This window comes from Arvicanthis niloticus, chromosome X (genome assembly GCF_011762505.2).
Source record: "Arvicanthis niloticus isolate mArvNil1 chromosome X, mArvNil1.pat.X, whole genome shotgun sequence".
Lineage (NCBI taxonomy): Eukaryota > Metazoa > Chordata > Mammalia > Rodentia > Muridae > Arvicanthis > Arvicanthis niloticus.
Genome location: NC_047679.1, coordinates 64,862,097 through 64,874,818, shown reverse-complemented (window position 1 = coordinate 64,874,818; position 12,722 = coordinate 64,862,097). Strand labels below are relative to the sequence as shown.

Genomic DNA, 12,722 nt, shown 5'->3' with positions numbered 1-12,722 from the left:
ACAGGATATAAATATTATAAAGTCCAAACAACCACTTCTTAGTGAAGCAAAACATAGGATGGCTAGAGCTTGAAAGAAATGACAGAGAAGGTAAGCTTGGAGGATTTTATAATGAAATAGTTAGACCTGTGGCTTTTTCTCTTGTCAGTAACAGGGTGGTTTTAAGCAGGAAATGGCATAAAGAAAGTTTTTTTTTTCCATAAATCCTACTGAGAGTAGCACAGAGATGGATTATGGTATGAGCCAGAAGAATACACTAGTTTAACAGATGATGCATGCTGGAACTTTGTCAGTGGGAAAAGAATGGAGTTTAAAAAACAAAAAGTGACATTCCCATGATTTGGCAACTGTTTCTATGAGAAAGTAAAGGGGAGGGAGACCTCCTACAAACAGAATGGATGTCGTGAGGTTTAACATAGTAGAGGCCTTGGTTTAGGTCTTTGAGCTGCTATCATTGGAGCCAGGAAGCTCTAGCAGAAGCATATGGTGAATCCCCAGGGTGAAGAGCAAAGCAAGCATCACTGGTATTTAAGGTATTTGTAGTAGGCAGCTCAGAGTCATCCCTAATCACCATGCCCACACATTTGACCCTACAACAGTTAATCATGTTGTCACTGAAAGTTTATATCATCTGATGAATATTTTCTTATTGTCCTCACTTTGTACTTTCTGACCATTGTTTCTAAAATATATATATATGTATATATGTATATACATACACACACACACACACATATATATGCAAGGCAATAACAGATCCTGTGATCACTCCCTTGATCACTGTTTCTAAGGGCTTATCAGGATGACCAAAATATCTGAGCCTACTTCCCTGTCCTAGGCAAAAGTCATTTTCATGCCTGAAGTCTACTTCTTTGTTCTAGCCTAAGATTTAGATTCCTGCCTGAAATTACTTCTTTGTTCTAGCATAATATTTAAATTCCTGCCTGAAATTACTTTTTTGTTCTAGCATAATATTTAGATTCCTGCCTGAAGCCCATTTTCTTGTCCTTGGCCAATGTCAGCTTCCGGCCAAGCAGCCCCAAAAGCTCTCCACATCTCCCCTTTCTTATTTCATTAACAAGACGGAGTCTATCTTAGGTTGTTCTGACAAGAATGCCTTCCTTACCCTTCATGGAATTTGTATTATCAAAAGGAATGCACTTCTATCTTAGGTTGGAAAGGCTCTGTGCAGAATCTTACTTGTCTTTGGCTTGCCAGCCTGTAAAATTAATAACTTTGTCTGGGGAGTCTGTTTTCCATTTCAAGCCATGTACTTTGACTGCCAACATGTTGATGTTGTTAAAGATAAGCTTTAACACGATGGGCAAGAATAAAAGTATTCCCAAGACAAAAAGGACTAGTATGATTAAGCTCTATATGCCATACTTGAAGCTTGTCCAAAATGGAAATACGGACCTCAGGCCCTGGGTAATGTTATCAGCATTATCTGCCACATCAATGCTCAGCAGAGCAGTATTGTTTAAATTCATAATCTCACTATGCAAAGTTAAAACATCCAGAGAGGTGTTGGAATTATGCCAAATACCATGCACGTATCTTTAAACTTTTTCCTAATTATAATGAGTATCGTTGTAAATTTTAGAAGAAATACAAATCCATTGGTATTTGGCATGACACTCAAAATGGCTTCTTACTCTTAAACTCTGAACCTCCTCCCAATAATTTGAATAGGATAAAGAGCATCAATCCAATCCATTGTCCAAAATGCTTATCTAAATCCGATTGTATACTCAATACATTAGTAACATTTTTTTTTCTAAATGGTTAACAAATGTAGCTGCCTTAACTTCTTGTGTCAAAGCAATTGCAGAAGCAGTGGTGCTAACAATTAATGTAATTAAAGCTGTTACACAAGCAATAGTCAAGCCCACTACCCTCTTGTTACTGCTTAATACCTGTCTCACGTCTTGCAGTACTTGGAATCTTTATTCAGAATACCAAGGTCTTGTAATACTTAAGGCAATAAAACAAAACTTGGTTGATAGATCCCTGTAACAGACATGCAAGATTTCAACACACTAACACAGTTAGAAAGTGTACAATCAATACAACATACATTAAATTCTGTAGAAGAAACGAAAGTCATTTTAACATGACAATTAAAAGAGCCTTAACATGCACTAACACTTGTTTGAAATCCAGATCCTGTCCCAACAAAGATATCCCAAAAGATAAATTTTGCTAACATAACATCATACAGAACTGCAGCTAATTTCCATATATGTCTCTGAAAATGTCCAGAACCAGTCTTCTGAATGAAAACTGTTATTTCCAATATTGTATTGATTTCTAAACCAGTCCATGATTGAGTCCAAATAACTGGTCACATTTAAGAAAAATGTAAGTCATTATAACTTCTCTTTTTTTTAATTCTCTGTCCCACGAGGCAAGGCAGCTTGTCCCATCTGGGATATAGGCAAGCAAAGGTGGGTCGGGAACATATGTCCCATATAGCTTCCCAATCACCATTGTCAGGGCACTCAGCAAGCTCACAATCATGCCATATGCCAGTAAGTGGACCCTTCCTTTTCACCTATGCATAAGTATGCCTGGTGGTTGGGTGCCATAGACACTCAGCAGAAAGTTCCTTGGCATCCAAATTTTTTAAAAATTTAAAATAGCTGGACAGTGGTGGCACATGCCTTTAATCCCCGCATTTGGGAGGCAGAGGCAGGCAGATTTCGGAGTTAGAGGCCAGCCTGGTCTACAGAGTGAGTTCCAGGAAAACCAGGACTACACACAGAAACCCTGTCTCAAAAAACAAAAATAAATAAATAAATAAATAAATAAATAAATAAACAAACATGATTTAAATAAATTTGTGGTGTACGGGGATAAACCTCCCCCCTTTTTATTTTATGATGATACTGTTTTAAAGTTCTGTTGGCCCATTCCACAATAATTCATCCTTGAGGATTATAAGGAATCCCTTTAATATTAAATTGTTGACAAAAAGTCTCAAATGCTCGATTGCATTGGCTGTTTTGATCTGATTTGGAACAGCCAGCATAGAAAAACAATGTAGGCAATAACTAATTACATTTCTAGTTGCTTTTCCTTTTAAAGCAGTTGCAACTAGAAAGCTTGAGGGGGTGTCAGTAGTCACATGTACATATTTTTATTGTCCAAAATCAGAAATATGAGTAATATCCATTCTCTATAATTGATTAGGTAGGAGTCCTGGAGCATTAACACCATTATGTGGTACAGGTAGAAACTGAGGACATTCAGGACAAGTCTTTACAATTTGATGTGCACATTCTCTAGAAATACTAAATTGTTGTCTCAAGCTATTACTATTTTAATGATGTAAAGAATGAGATTGTTTGGTTGACTCTTCCTGTGTAAGCCCTATAATCTCTCTGATATACGAATCTCCTTTGGCATTGCCCTAAGAGGTCCAAGCAATACAATATGAGCTCTTAAATGTCCTATAAAGTTAAGGAACAGAATTTTCTCTTAAAATTGAGTTGTATTTACATAAGTAATTGCAAAATTTTAGAATTAGCAGTATCTAAAAACAGAACAGTTTCAAGTAATTGTAAACCAATGCTATCAGTATACAAACTAACAGCTTGTTTTTTTCAGGATTTCTTATTTGTTAAATTGGATATTTTATTCACATTCCAGATATTATCCCCTTCCCCTCCCCACCCCCAGAAACCCCTTATCCCATCCCTCTCCTTCTGCTTCTATGGGGGTGTACCCTCACCCATCTACCCACTCCCACCTCCTCCCCCTAGAATTCCCCACACTGGGGCATCCAGCCTTCACAGGACCACGGTCCTCCTCTGACACTGATGCCTGACAAGGTCATCCTCCCCTACATATACACCTGGAGCTGTATATGTCCCTCCATGTGTGTTCCCAGGCTTGTGGTTTAGACCATGGGAGCTCTGGTTGGTTGGTATTGTTGCTCTCCCCATGGGGTCGCAAGCCCCTTCAGCTCTTTCAGTCTTCTTTCTAACTCCTTCATTGAGTACCCCATGATCAATTCAATGGTTAGCTGTGAACATCCACCATTGTATATGTCAGGCTCTGTCAGAGCCTCTCAGGAGACAGTTATATCAGGCTTCTGTCAGCAAGCACTTCCTGGCATCCACAACAGTGAGTGTCCTGGTTTGGTGACTGTACATGGGATGGATACCCAGGTGGAACAGTCTCTGGACAGCCCCTCCTTTAGTCTCTGCTCCACACTTTGTCTCCCTATTTGCTCTCTTAAGTATTTTGTTACTCCTTCTAAGAAGGACTGAAGCACCCACACTATTGTCTTCCTTCTTGAACTTCATGTGGTCTGTGAGTTGTATCTTCGGTATTGTGAGCTTTTGGGCTAATATCCACATGTCAATGAGTGTGTTCTTTTGATTGGGTTACCTCACTCAGGAACATATTTTCTAGTTCCATCCATTTACCTAAGAATTTCTAGAATTCATTGTTTTTAATAGCTGAGTAGTACTCCATCCTGAGTAACATAACCCAATTTGACTGGTGTGAGGTGGAATCTCAGGGATGTTTTGATTTGCATTTCCCTGATGACTTATGATGTTAAGCATTTCTTTAGGTGCTTTTTGATCAATCAAGTTTCATCCTTTGAGTATTCTTTGTTTAGCTCTGTACCCCATTTTTAACAGGGTTATTTGATTCTCTGAAATCTAACTTCTTCAGTTCTTTGTATATATTGGATATTAGCCCTCTGTTGGAATGTAGGATTGGTAAAGATCTTTTCCCAAGCTGTTGGTTGCCGCTTTGTCCTATTGACAATGTCCTTTGCCTTACAGAAGCTTTGCAATTTGATGAGGTCCCATTTATGAATTCTTGATCTTAGAGCATAAGCCATTGGTGTTCTGTTCAGGAACTTTTCCCCTGTGCCTAGGTATTCAAGGGTCTTTCCCACCTTCTCTTCTATTAGTTTCAGTGTATCTGGTTTTATGTGGAGGTCCTTTTATCCACTTGGAGTTGAGCTTTGCACAAGGAGGTAAGAATGGATCTATTTGCATTCTTCTACATGTTGACCTTCAATTAAACCAGCACCGTTTGTTAAAAATCATGTCTTTTTTTCCACTGAATGGCTTTAGCTCCTTTGTCAAATATCAAGTGACCATAGGTGCATGGGTTCATTTCTGGGTCTTCAATTCTATTCCATTTATATTCTTGCCTGTCTCTGTACCAATACCAAACAGTTTTTATCACTACTGCTCTGTAGTACAGCTTGAGATCCAGAACAGTGGTTCCCCAGAAGTTTTTTTATTGTTGAAAATCATTTCCCTATCATGGGTTTTTTGTTATTCCAAATGAATTTGCAGATTGCTCTTTCTAACTCTGAATAATTGATTTGGGATTTTGATGGAGATTGCATTGAATCTGTAGCTTACTTTCAGCAAGATGGCCGTTTTTACTATGTTAATCCTGCCAATCCATGAGCATGAGAGATCTTTCCATCTTCTGAGATCTTCTTCAATTTCTTTCTTCAGAGACTTGAAGTTCTTGTCATATAGATCTTTCACTTGCTTGGTTAGATTCACACCAAGGTATTTTATATTATTTCTGAATATTGTGAAGGGTGTCGTTTCCCTAATTTCTTTCTCAGCCTGTTTATCCTTTGAGTAGAGGGAGGCTACTGATTTGTTTGAGTTGATTTTATATCCAGCCACTTTGCTTAAGTTGTATATCAGGTTTAGGAGTTCTCTGGTGGAAGTTTTGGGGTCACTTAAGTATACGATCATATCATCTGCAAGTAGTGATATTTTGACTTCTTCCTTTCCAATTTTGTATCCCTTTGACCTCCTTTGTTGTCTAATTGCTCTGGCTAGGAAGTTGACTACTATATTGAATAGGCAGGGAGAGAGTGGGCAGCCTTGTCTAGTCCCTGATCTTAGTGGGATTGCTCAAGTTTTGATCAATTATATGGTCTGTTTTGGAGAAGGTAACATGAGGTGCTGAAAAGAAGGTATAGTCTTTTGTTTTATGCTAAAATGTTCTATAGATATCTGTTAAATCCATTTGGTTCATAACTTCTGTTTGTTTCATTGTGTCTCGGTTAGATTCACTGTGTCTCTTTTTAGTTTCTGTTTCCATGATCTGTCCATTGCTCTGAGTGGAGTGTTGAAGTCTCCCACTATTATTGTGTGAGGTGCAATGTGTGCTTTGAGGTTTAGTAAAGTTTCTTCTATGAATATATGTGCCCTTGCATTTGCAGATGTTCACAATTGAGAGTTTATCTTGGTGGATTTTTCCTTTGAAGAGGATAAAGTGTCCTTCCCCATCTCATTTAATAACTTTTGGTTGAAAGTCTATTTATTGTATTGGATATTAGAATGGCTGCTTCAATTTCTTGGGACCATTTGATTGGAAAACTGTTTTCTAGCTCTTAAGTTTGAAGTGGAATTTGTCTTGTTCCTAAGGTTTCTTTCTTGGATTCAGCAAAATGCTGGGTTCTGTTTACATACCCAGTCTGTTAGCCTCTGTCTTTTTATTGGGGAATTGATTCCATTGATGTCGAGAAATATTAAAGACAGATAATTGTTAGTTCCTACTAGTTTTGTGTTCTGGAGATGGTATGGATGCATGATTCTTTTCTTTTGGGTTTTTTGTGAGATGTTTAATTTCTTGTTTTCTTGGAGTTACCCTGCTTGAATTGGAGATTTTGTTCCATTATCTTCTCTATGGCTGAATTAGTAGAAAGATACTGTTTAAATTTTGTTCTGTCATGGAATATCTTAATTTCTCTATCTATGATTATTAAGAATTTTGCCTGTTATAGTATGCTGGGCTGGCATTTATGTTCTCTTCATGTCTGAATGACATCAGTCTAGGATTTTAGTGTCTCTGTTGAGAAGTTTGATGTTATTCTGATAGGTTTGCCTTTATATGTTACTTGATTTTTTGTCTTAGAGCTTTTAATATTTTTCTTTGTTCTGTGCATTTACTGTTTTGATTTTTATGTGACAAGAGGATTTCCTTTTTGCTCCAGTCTATTTGGTGTTCTGTACATTTTTTATATGTTTATGGCCATATCTTTCTTTAGAAGTTTTTGTCTATGATTTTTGTTGAAGATGTTTTCTGGCCCTTTGACCTGGAATTCTTCACCCTCTTCTATTCCTATTATTCTTAAGTTTGATCTTTTCATTGTGTCCTTAATTTCCTGGATATTTTGGGTTAGGAGCTTCTTACATTTTATATTTTCTTTGACTGAAATATCAGTATTTTCTATAGTATCTTCTACCTACGCCTGTTGTATGTCTTGTATTCTGTTTGTGATGTCTGTAGCCCCTGATCTCTTTCCTAAGTTGTCCATCTCCAGGGTTGCCTCTCTTTGTGTATTCTTTATTGTTTCTATTTCTATTTTTAGTTCTTGGACCCTTTTGTTCAATTCACTCGTCTGCTTGATTGTATTTTCCTGTATTTCTTTAAGAGATTTATGTTTCTTCCTTAAGGGCTTCTACCTCTTTTCATGTGTTTTGCCTATATATCTCTAAGGGAGTTCTTTATATCTTCTTGAAAGGCCTCTATCATCTTCATGAGATGAGATTTTAGGTCATTATCTTGCTTTTCATGCATGTTAGGCTAGCCAGGACTTACTGTGGTGGAAGAGCTGAGTTCTGATGGTGCCAAATTGCATTGGTTTCTTTCACTTATGATCTTGAGCTTGCATCTAACTGTCTGGGTCTCTGGTATTAACTGGCCTGGGTGTCTCTGACTGGAGCTGGTCTTCTTGGAGGCAGGTAGAGCTCTCTGACCTGAGTTAGACCTGGTCTCCTTGGAAGCAGGCAGTGTTGTCTCTGGTTAGTGTGTGCCTCTTGTGTCTCTGGTTAGAGCAGGCCTCCTGTGTCCCTGCTTACTGTGGACTTCCTGTGCCCTTGGTTACTTTGGACCTCCTGGGAGGTTCACAGGTTGTAGCATTCTGGTGGGTTTCGGTCCACTACTCTGGCCCCGGTGGGGAATTGGGAGAGAAGGGAAGGTAGAGTTTGGAGGTGGGTGTAAGTCCTGCATCAGCTGAGCTGTGTGGGTGTCCAAGCTGGCATGGGTATTTGGGCAAAATTCTTACCTGTGCCCTTGGTTAGTGTGGACCTCCTGCGAGGCTCACAGGCTGCAGTGTTAAAGCAGGTATTTGCCCGGCCTCTGATCTGGCCCAAGTGGGGAAGTAGGCCGCAGGAAGGTTAAGCCTGGGGCCTGTTTGTGTTCTTCAGCATTATCAGTTGGGTTAATTGTTGGATAATTGTGTGCAAGTGGGAGCTCTTGATAGAAGAGGAACCACAGAGGGACATTTTGAAATCACGTGTTAAGACCTTGTAACTATTATCCCAGCTACAGACCTGGGAAGTATTCATGCAAATGTGCATCTAATCTTCTTTGGCCTCTTTGACACCAGCTCTGTCTATCATCAAGTAACCAAAACAATTCATAGCTCTCCATGACTTGGGTTAAGATGCATTGACCTTATTTCTAATTTTGGATCCCGAAGTGTTCTATTCCTGAGCTTTTATTATGGTTTTTTTAATATGACTTATATGTCCTGGGAAACATTAAATGCAAAAAAATGGCTCCATGGGTAAAGGTACTTACCATGAAAGTCTGACAACCTGAGCTTAAATCCTAGAAGCCAAGTCAGAAGGAGAGAACCAACTCCTAAAAGTTGTTTTCTAGATTCTACATGTATGTTGTGGCACTTGTATATGCACACATTATACACAGACAAAGTTTTTGTTATTATTCTTCCACCAAACTCATCTGGTAAAGGTGTCCAGATGCTGAATATTTTCAGTTGTAAAGCTTTTGTACTCTTTATTGCAGCTCTTCAACTCTGCCATTAAATAGAAAAAAAAAAAAAAAACAGGTATAGATAGTAGGTAATCTGATGTCAACTGTGTTCCAATAAAACTTTATTTACAAAAGCAAGAGGTGGTCTAGGTTGGACCTTTGGACTATAGATGGTCAAGTTTTAGCCAAATAGAGGATCTTGTATGTGCATTATCAAGAAAGTTGAAGCTGTGTAGGAAACCATTATGTTCTTTACCATCTTATAATTTCCCACCAGTTGCCAAGAGTAGAAGTTTCCTATTGTGACACAGATAATTAGCTATCTTTGAGGTGGGTTATTGTCACTTGCCACATTTACTATCTATTTGCTTATTATTAGCATCATGTTTGCTTTTTTACTCTCTTATATTGTCCTTCTAAGCTCAGTCACATGTACTTGTTAAAACCTGATTACATTAATTTTTAAGGATATTTTTTATTTAGATAACACTACAAATGCACATATTTAAGCTGCTCATATCCAAAAATTTGTTCTTATATCTTTGGCTAGGCGGAAACACTTTTCCAGCAAATCTGCCCAAATGAAGACTTCTGTCCAGCCCCGCCAAATCCTGAGGATATTATTCTTGATGGAGACAGCTCACAACAAGAAGTTTCAGAATCCAGTGTCATACCAGAAACCAACTCGGAGACTCCCAAGGAAAGTACAGTCCTGGGAAACTCAGAAGAGCCCTCTGAATAGTGGATGTGCATCAGACTTAACATCCTTCTTTGGAAATTCCTCTTGCCTTCACAGTCTTCGTGATAGAAGGAGGATTTAAAATATTTTTAAAAGCAACAACCAATTTATTTGGGAAAATTAGAAAAATTGAGTCCCAGAAATCCAAAAAGAAATTTTCTTCAAAGAGGGCATTTGCAGAAACATAAAACACTTTTAAAAGCACATTGATTTGCCTGTTTTAACATACCAACCTGTGAGATTAGCAAGTGAAAAATATAAATGGACTGATTCCCAGAAATGAAGTTGTGATGTGAAAGGGATTCTAGGCATCATTAATAATTAATTATGTGGTGGTCACATAAATTTGATTGCCACTTGGGATCTTTTTTGTTGAAAGCCACGTCTGGAGAGTCAGCTCACAACTTATTTTAGTTATTTGAATTACATTTTCAATCTGGGTATGATATGACAAATCAAAGCATATGTAAATACAGTAGGGTTAAGGCAAACTATCAGGATCTGGCCAGGAGCCTATATTTGGAATAAAAGTTGGTTCTATTTTCTATGGTAATACCTGAATATGTTAATACTAAAGTATTTAGACATTTTGCTAATTTTAATTTACCTGTAATTAGTGATTGGATGTAAATCATATACACATTGGCTAAAATTCAAAGATGAAGAAATACAAGAATACAACCGAACATTTGGATAGGATGATTCTAGTGAGTCAAGTTAACTGAAGCACTAACTTCTTATCCACAGAACTAATTGATCATAGCTGTCACTCAAAATATTAGGCGAATTGTTTAACTTCTTAAGTTTCTCCAGGTATCAAGTGAAACATTATGCCTACTATAACAGAGCAGTTATGAACATCAATGCAGCACCATCCTTAGAATGGTTCTTCTGGAAAATACTGTTTTGGAACTTTACTGTTAATTGATCTGTGGATAAATATCAAACCAACCTCATGATCACAGTGCTATATTTATTGCAGTAACTTTTGAATTACAGTCTGTTTCCTAAACTCATTAATAACAGGTGGAATGGTGGTTCTTGAATCTTAGGAATACTTTATAAATTCATATTCCTTTTCTGGCAACTAAATCATCAAGAACTGAACAGAGTGTCACAGTTAATAACCTGTAATAGACACTTTACATGAAAAAAAAATGAGGGCTATCTATTGACAGAAAACCTATTTGCAATGCCTACATTTAAATGTCTCTAAGTTCTGATGGTCTACTTTCTTTGAGCAATAGTTTGGACCTAGAACTACCTGTAAATAAGTAAACAATAAATAAACCCAATGCTTCCTGCCAGGAGCCATGGCTCCAATGAAAAGCACAGAATTCTCCATGTGCAGCTTGTTCCTGACCTGGGCAGGTTTCAGAGAAGATGTTAAAGCTCCCAGCACAGATTCTTAAGAAATGGAAAATTCCAAGGACTGTAGCTCTCGCTGACTGATGCAGACTGAGTTGGAATGCGAAACTGGGAAAAACTTCCCAGACTCCCAGGCTGCTCCTCTCAGGCTGCATGCACCTCCCACTGTACAGCCCGCTTCTTCTCTGGAGTATCCTTTCCTTTTTATAGTGTCACACAAATCAGGGACAGAATCACTTTATAACCTACTTTGTCACAAAGCTTCAGCTCTTAAGTCAGCTGTTGTTTCCTGAAGCCCACCTAGGGCATGCACTAAATGCCAAGTATGCACCTGTAATGTACCAGGTACTGGTCCTGCCTCTCCATACCAGCAATATGAAAGTTTCTCTTAGATGAGAACGTTAAGTTGGAACAATCACAGTTATGTCGCACCAGTAAAAATGTTATACTTTGTTATAATCTTAGAGTTAAGGCCTCCTAAATTCAGCATGCATAGTTATCTAAGGAGACTATTCGGCTAGATAAGGTTAGAATAATTAGAAAACCTAGATACCTTTGGACACTGCAGCTGTGTACACTGTGGAAAAACACAGAAACTATTTTTTTCATGGCCCAGCGCATACTGTAACTTTTTTCATCCTTTTGATGCAATCAGGAAAAAAAAATTCTCTTCCAGGTCATTTACTGAATGTATTGTTAAAGTGATTAAAGTTTCTGAATATGATTAATGGTGGTTAAGATACCACAAAATTGTTTTTAAAATTGTAGACAATTAGACCTATTTCTTGTTGCCTCAAAGAGTGTCATTCTAAACATTTGAAGAGAGTTTTCTTGTGTTTTCTTAATTATTGCTTAATACTTGGTTTTACTGTATTAAATTCAAAGCAACACCAACAATAAACCTTAAGGTTGTGTTGTAAAACCATGTCTAAAGTCATATGAATAAAATTGCTGTTTTGTTACATAATGCAAACATTTCAGTAATTTTAAATTTTGAAGTTGCTGATATCAAAAAAACTTTTACTTGTTTGTTGAAAGTATTTAAATATGCATGCCTGTTTCTGGAAACCAAAAATGCTATCATTAATTTAAGTGATAAGATCCAGTAACTAATCTTATGTTGCTTTTGTACATTTTTTCTAGTTGGTGTGCCTGTTCAAGAAGCATATATAATAAACATCAGTTTCTATTTTTATATAATAAAATGGCCACGGTTGTGGGTAACTTCTAGAGTAGTGGATGTTTCTAAAATAATATTTACAATTATAATGTTAATTGTTGATAATTATTAACTTCTGGCGGGACTGTTTCTAGAATTATCTGCCCTAGTATTGTTATCTAGTTCCTAATAGTAGCAATCATTTAAAGAAATTTTAAAAAACATTTTTTGCAAATACTTATATAGTGCTACTGGTATTGAATAATTTGTCTTTTGCGCAGTAAAACTTCTTATGTATTTAAAAAGGCATGAATATATAATAATTTGCACCCTGTAACAGGGAATTTTCAGAGGAAATAAAGACTTTTCAATGCCTTTCCACTGTAGTGGCCTATCTTTTTTATATATGAATTTTGTGTATAGGGCTAGAGATACAGCTCAGAAGTAGAGACTTTGCTTAGCAGTGTATCTGCTATAACATTAAGTGTAGGTAACCTACTGTCTAGCACTTTCACTCCTCGTAGAAGCTTTCCCTAGTTTATAGTCACCTCTGTCTGTATACTGATCATAACTCAATAAGTATTCTTTAATAGGAGAATGACTTAATGTATCTTGATTATTATACAGTAGTAATCCCAGACATCACTTAAAAAGTATAACTACCAAGAACTGAAAGAC

At 37.2% G+C, this 12,722-nt stretch overlaps 1 protein-coding gene across 3 annotated transcripts in view; it reads left to right on the top strand.

The window, feature by feature from the left end:
• Chm (CHM Rab escort protein) overlaps positions 1-12,423 on the top strand; it is a 143,092-nt gene extending 130,669 nt beyond the window's left edge. For all 3 annotated transcript variants that reach the window (XM_034485496.2, XM_076918732.1, XM_076918733.1), the window contains one exon: positions 9,329-12,423. In XM_034485496.2, the coding sequence (XP_034341387.1) occupies positions 9,329-9,520 (192 nt within the window). In that variant the 3' untranslated portion in view covers positions 9,521-12,423. The remainder of the gene's footprint in view (positions 1-9,328) is intronic.
• Positions 12,424-12,722: the final 299 nt, after the last annotated feature.